The sequence below is a fragment of the Serinus canaria genome, chromosome 4, assembly GCF_022539315.1.
Source record: "Serinus canaria isolate serCan28SL12 chromosome 4, serCan2020, whole genome shotgun sequence".
Lineage (NCBI taxonomy): Eukaryota > Metazoa > Chordata > Aves > Passeriformes > Fringillidae > Serinus > Serinus canaria.
The window spans coordinates 61,500,741-61,507,184 of record NC_066317.1 but is presented as its reverse complement, the minus strand read 5'-3'; the positions used below and the strand labels follow the sequence as shown (position 1 = coordinate 61,507,184).

Here is a 6,444-nt window from a genome sequence, read left to right as displayed (position 1 = left end):
CCGCACCGGCCCCTGCCGCCCCCGCCGCGCCCCCGCCGAGACGCACCGCGCCCGGCAGTAACACCTGTCCGGCCGCCGAGCGGCAGTGAGCGCCGCAGCAACGCGCCGGCCGCTCCTCCCGGGGGCCGCCGCCGGGAGTCTCCCGTCGGGCCGCCCGCGGGGCTCGGCGGCGCTCGGGGCGCGGGACGGGCGCTGGCGGCGGCGCTCGGGGCTCTCCTGCGCCCGCCGGGGGCTCCGCCGGGGCGGGCGCGGCGGCCGCACCTGCGGGCACTGAGCATGCGCGCGGCGCGGGGCACGCCGCGATTGGGAGCGCGGAGCCAGAGTGGGACGGAGCCGCCGGGAGCCGCTCCATGGGAGCCGCTCCATGGGAGTTGATGCCGACGCTGCTGCCGCCTCGGACCCCGCGCCCTGCGAGGATCCAGCTCCCGCCGGGGACTCCCGCCGGCCGCGTGGAGTCTTCTCCGGAGCCGCGGGCTGCCCGGAGCCGGGCATGACCGGGCGGGCGGCGGGGGCCAGCCGTGCCCCGCTGCCCCCTCGCCGGGGGCCGGGCGGAGGCGGCGCCGCCGCGCTCCCTGCCGCGCCGGGGGTGCGCCGCCCGGCCGTGCCCTGAGGAGCGGCGGCGGCGGCGGGGGGACGCGGGCGGCTCGGCGGCGGAGCGGCCGCGGGACCGGCGGCGGGGCGCGATGAGGGCGGCGGGGCGGCGGCGGCGGGGCGGCGGGGCGGGGCGGGGGCTCCGCCGGGCTTTCTAGGACGCCGGCGCCCCGCACACCCACCATGGATCTGCTGCTGTTGGTGAACACGAGCCTGGGCTCCCCCAACGAGTCCCTGGCGCTGCCCCCCGCCTCGCCGTCCTCCTCGGCCCTCCTGCAGCCGCCCTCCCCCTACTCGCCGGCGGCCGTGGCCAGCCTGGCGGCGGTGGTGGGCTTCCTCATCGTCTTCACCATCGTGGGCAACGTGCTGGTGGTGATAGCTGTGCTCACCAGCCGGGCGCTGAGAGCCCCCCAGAACCTCTTCCTGGTGTCCCTGGCCAGCGCGGACATCCTGGTGGCTACCCTGGTCATGCCTTTCTCCTTAGCCAACGAGCTTATGAATTACTGGTACTTCGGCAAGGCTTGGTGTAACATTTACCTGGCGCTGGACGTGCTGTTCTGTACCTCGTCCATCGTCCACCTGTGTGCCATCAGCCTCGACAGGTATTGGTCGGTCACACAGGCGGTGGAGTACAACCTCAAACGGACACCGCGGCGGATCAAGGCCATCATCCTCACCGTGTGGCTCATTTCAGCCATCATCTCCTTCCCGCCATTGATCTCCGTGTACCGGGACCCTGAAGGAGATGTCTTTCCCCAGTGCAAGCTCAATGACGAGACATGGTACATCCTTTCTTCTTGCATTGGCTCTTTCTTTGCCCCCTGCCTCATCATGGTGTTGGTCTATATCCGCATCTACCGCGTGGCCAAGCTAAGGACCAGGACCCTCTCTGAGAAGCGTACGATGCCAGAGGGGTCCTCCCAGACTGAGAACGGCTTGAGCCGCGCTGCCGGCGGCTGCACGTCCCTGAGGATGCAGCTGGGAGAGAACGGACATTATTCGGTGCACCACTGGCGCAAAGCCTCTGAGCTGGAGGACATTGAGCTGGAGGAGAGCAGCACCTCAGAGAGCAGGCGGAGGCGGAGCCGGGAGGAGCATCGCCGCAAAAGCAAGAGCCAGTCCTTCTCCTACTCGTACTCCTCCAAGCACTCCAGCAGCCGCCTGTCCCGTGCGAGCAATCGCTCCATGCAGTTCTTCTCGTACCGCCGCCGCCGGAAGCGTAGCAGCATCTGCCGTAAGAAAGTCGCCCAGGCCCGGGAGAAACGCTTCACTTTTGTGCTGGCTGTGGTCATGGGGGTCTTTGTAGTTTGCTGGTTCCCTTTTTTCTTCAGCTACAGCCTCTATGGTATTTGCCGGGAGGCATGTGAGGTCCCCGAGACTCTCTTCAAGTTCTTCTTCTGGATTGGGTATTGCAATAGCTCCCTCAACCCAGTCATCTACACCATCTTCAACCAGGACTTCCGCAGGTCCTTTAAACACATTCTTTTTAAGAAGAAGAAGAAGAACTTCCGGCATTGAGCTGGAGGGATGGATTTGCCTCGAGCAGGAGTAGAGTTAAAAGAGAAGGCTCAGTGCTGGAAAAGAAAGGAGGGGAGAGAACGTGGGGCTTGGGCTTAGGGAGCGGGAAGAGGGCTCGCCCCCTCCATGGAGCAGGGTGATGCTCTGGGGGACAGGGATGGTGTCAGGGGAGGCTGAGGGCACTCACCACGGTACAGAATGTGGCATGGAGCTGGGGGAGCAGTGCTGGAGTGTGGAGGGGTGAAGGGAGAGGGAGTGATTGTGTTTGAACCCTGACAGAGGGCACGGGGAGCCCACAGAGCAGAGTAGGCTGAGACACTGAGTTTGGGAGGCAGTGAGATTTCATGGGCTCTGAAATTTTGTGGGGAAACAAAAGGAGACATCAGAAGGAGAAGGTTAAGTGGCAGTGGTGGTGGAGATTCGAGTATATATAAATAGGGCAGCTGGGGCCTATGGTGGATTTGTCCCAGTAAGGAATTGGCTTTTACTGCTTGTGTGGGCAAGGAGACTGCAAAGTACCAGGCACTGACAGTGTTTTGAGTTATGAAAGGATTTAAATGTTTGCCAAAAAAACCCTAAAGAACAATCCAAACTCTTTTCTAAATAAACCTTTGTACTGTTAAAACCTTCTGAATCATGATTTTGCTCAAGGGATGAAGTCAAACAAAGCAAGGGGTTTTCTTTTCCTTTGGAGGGGTCTTTGCCTAAAGATCTGGATGGGAAATATTTTCCCTGTCTTCCCATAGTTTTTGATTAGTCAGCGAGACAAACCCAGGAGTCTTGCATTTTTTCATGAAATATGAAAAAGAACACATATACCCCATGACCTCATTTCCTCCTGCTGGATCACCAGGCAGTAAATTCCTGCTCCATCCTTCTCAGATCAAGGACCTTGCTGTCCTGGAGCAGATAGTAAAAAAAAAAAAAAAATATTCTGGTGAGCTTGCCTAACATTTTTTGAGATAAAATAAAAAAAAAAAAAACAACCAAGTTTCCACTTTTGTGCACCCAGGGGAGCTTTTCCTCCCCCTTTTTCAGTCTCCATTCAAAGGCTAATCTCAGGGCTGGATGCGTGCTCCTCATTCTCAGGCAGGCAGTTGAAGGCATTCTGATATGCAGGTTTTCAGAGGAAGAGCAATCACCCTACTACTAAGGTCTATAAATCCTTCATATTTACAGTCTTAGAGCAATTAAATCCTTTGTATTTATTTTTTAATGAGAAGCATACATTGCAGGTTGTCAGGGGTGTATGTGAACAAATCCCAAAAGGAGGTGCAGCTGTTCCAAACCTTTGTGTTAATGTGGCTTGCTTTCCCTTCTTCTGTTTGCATTTCTAGTTTATGATTTTAGAGGAGGATTTTCTTGGGAGGAGAGGCAGAAGAGGGGAGAATAGTTTGAAAAGTTATTAAAGCAAACTATATTTCCCATGGGTTTATAAAATGTCATAAACTGCAATGAAGAAAATGAGAGACAGGGACTGGTGTCTGTACATTCATCACTGAATGCATACCAAATGTAAGAGTTTGATGAGCATTTGCATCCCTTCTTCAGCTGTGCTGCTGCAAGGTGTGTATTCTGTTCATGGAGCAAATACTCCTCCTTTCTGTGCTTGTTGCTCCTTCCACAGGCAGCAGGATTTGGCATATGCCTCAAATGCACCTTTCCACAGCAAACAGTTCTTGGGGGAAAAAAAAAAAGAGTGAAATCTAATCCCATATAACAGACTTCTTAAAACAGCTGAATAGAATCTATGTTGAGGAATCATCAGCTATCCCTTTCCTTACTCCCTGTGTTCTGTCTGAAATGTGTCTATAGCCTCTTCTTGTGAATTCTCTGTAGCATAAGGAAAAGGGATAGAGCAGTCACTTTGTTTCATAATAAGCATTTGGTTCGCTTAACCCTAGCAAAGGAGACTGTCAGTGGCTGAGGTTCTGGTTGTTCCTTCAATGGACAGTTTAACTCAAATTCAAGTGGGAATTCTGCTGAAGTAGGGATTAGAGAATTGCATCAAATGCATTAGAAGTTTGCTGGATTTCGCTAAGTAAACAACTGAGATATTTTCAAAGTCCTAAATCTGTAACTTATCAGAGGCTTTCTTGAAATAAGGCTCAGGATGTAAAAAGATTTGAGCTTTGTTTAAATAAAAAATGGATTGGTACAAATGCATACCTGAGACAGATAAAGGAGAAATAAAAACCGAGAGGAGAAAATTACAAGCCATTTCTCTTTTGCAAAATGGAGAGTTCTTTTTAAAGTTAAGTCAAGAAGAGCTGAAACTAGCTCTTATTATTCATAGGTAACAATGTAGCTAAAAAGTTCAGGTTTGTTTACTCTGAATAAACTATATAACTACCAGAGCAACCAAAGCAACATATGGTACCTGGCTACTACCTCTGAGCTCCGGGACAGCTTCATTAGAGGTACCCATTCCTGCCAAATGAAGGTCTGCTTTTGTCACTTAATGCTCCCTCAGAGGGGTTTCCCAGTCTGCAGACTCACAGTGGTTTGTTTCACTGTTGCACTGCTTCTGAAACGAGCTCTGTGACCTGCAAACACAGTCCTTTCCCCTCTGTTTTCCTTCTAGAATTCAAGTAGTCTATGGAAATGAAATTCTGACAGGTTTTAGTGGGCATAAAATATATATGAAATGACTGATGTGCCTTAAAAGTAAGTTCTTTGCAGTAAAAATATTCTATTGTCATTATAAAGAAATGGTCATTAAAGAAATAATGCTTCTATTTATTTTTTTTTCACTTCCAAACGTTTTAAAGGGATTGATGCAGATACTGAATATCTATGAGCAGCAGCATGGTTAAAACCAGGGTATTTCTATGGTTTTAATTTTTCTCGTCACAGTTACTCATCTGATTCAATGCCTCAAGAGGGTCTTATTTCTTCTGAGCTAAATAAAAAGTAATAGTCATTAATAAAGATGTGCAGTTTATACCCCTTTTAAGTGCATTTCCCTCTAAATTAGTCAATACAGTGGATTTCTATAAAAATTGTTTTTAATGTAACTACTGAATATGCTTTGAGTAAAATGGGGCTGATTTACTTTTTTTAAATACAGTGGTATCTTATTGCTTGTAATAGCTGAAGACTGGAATTTGTAACATATTGCGTGGTGTTAACTTCCCATAAAAAGTTTTCAGCTCTGCTGCTCACACTGTGGTTGTGCTTCAACTGTAAGCTGGCTAATAGTGTCTACAGGAGAAAAATAGTCTATGCAGCTTTTGCTTAAGAAAAGGGGAGAAGATATGTGTGAAATGTCCTGAGTTGTTTCTTTGATCAGATATGATAAACTGGTTGAAACACTCACTCTCTACTGTTGTGGAAGAATGAAATATTGCTACTAAGCCATATCGATTTTAACAAGTACTTGATCTTTAACTCTTCATTTGCTCGTTTCACCATGAAGAAACATTTCTGTCAGTCTTAAGTGAGATGTTGATGTTTCATTTTCAATTTTCTGAGCAGTGCTGTTGTTGGTTGGGTATTGAAATATCAAACAGTGTAACTTAGCTGGGATGGGAACTCAGTGCTGCTGTCCCTCAGCCACCTCTGTGGGAGTTTTGCGTGAGAGAGAAATGCAGAATTAGCCTCTTCAGGGCTTGAAGCAGATGGAGGGGGCCTTATAAATAGGAGATTTGACAGGATCACAGCTTTAAATCATTGTCTGAAATAAGAATCAGGCCCTTGTTGTTCTGTGCGATCTCTGTTCACAAGAGTCATGTTGCTGCAAGAGCACTGGTGATTTCTGACAAGCAGATCTGAGATAAAGTCTACAGACAGATTGGCACACATTGGCCTGTATCATCCTTTGTGAGTAATCCCAGAAAACTTGAGTGGAATTTACTTGTGAGTCAGGAAGATACTCGCAGTGGGCAAGGACTTTAGGAGCTTCCTTAAACATTGCCTCCTTTTTCGTAAACATGCCGGAGGAATTTAAGCAAACACTTGTGCGTAAATGTAGGAGAAGAGAAGGAATGCAATCCTCTCTGCTGAACTCTTGCCTACTGTTCAGACCCATAGAAGATGTGGATGAGGGGTTTTATGACTGTATATTTTTAGTATAAGCTGTGTGAAGAGCATTATGTGATTGCATCTGTTTTTCAGAGAAGAAAACTGTTGGTCTGTGAGGGTTGGTATTGGCTAGAACAGCATCTGAGAATTGTAAGGATTTTGCAGGAACTGTTGGTAATGAAATCCATTTCAGAAGAAGGTTCTGACCCTAAACTATGACTGCTCTCAAGAAGCAGAGAATATCTACAAGCTGTGCAAAAGGAAGACCAGATGCTATCTGTGAGTTTGTTTTCATGGTTGCTCATTATGACC

At 49.5% G+C, this 6,444-nt stretch overlaps 1 protein-coding gene across 1 annotated transcript; it reads left to right on the top strand.

The window, feature by feature from the left end:
• The first annotated feature begins 727 nt into the window (after positions 1–727).
• Positions 728–5,273, top strand: ADRA2C (adrenoceptor alpha 2C). The gene has a single exon (XM_009101410.4). The coding sequence runs from the start codon at positions 775–777 to the stop codon at positions 2,107–2,109; it is 1,335 nt and encodes a 444-aa protein (XP_009099658.2). The 5' UTR covers positions 728–774; the 3' UTR covers positions 2,110–5,273.
• The last annotated feature ends 1,171 nt before the right edge of the window (positions 5,274–6,444 follow it).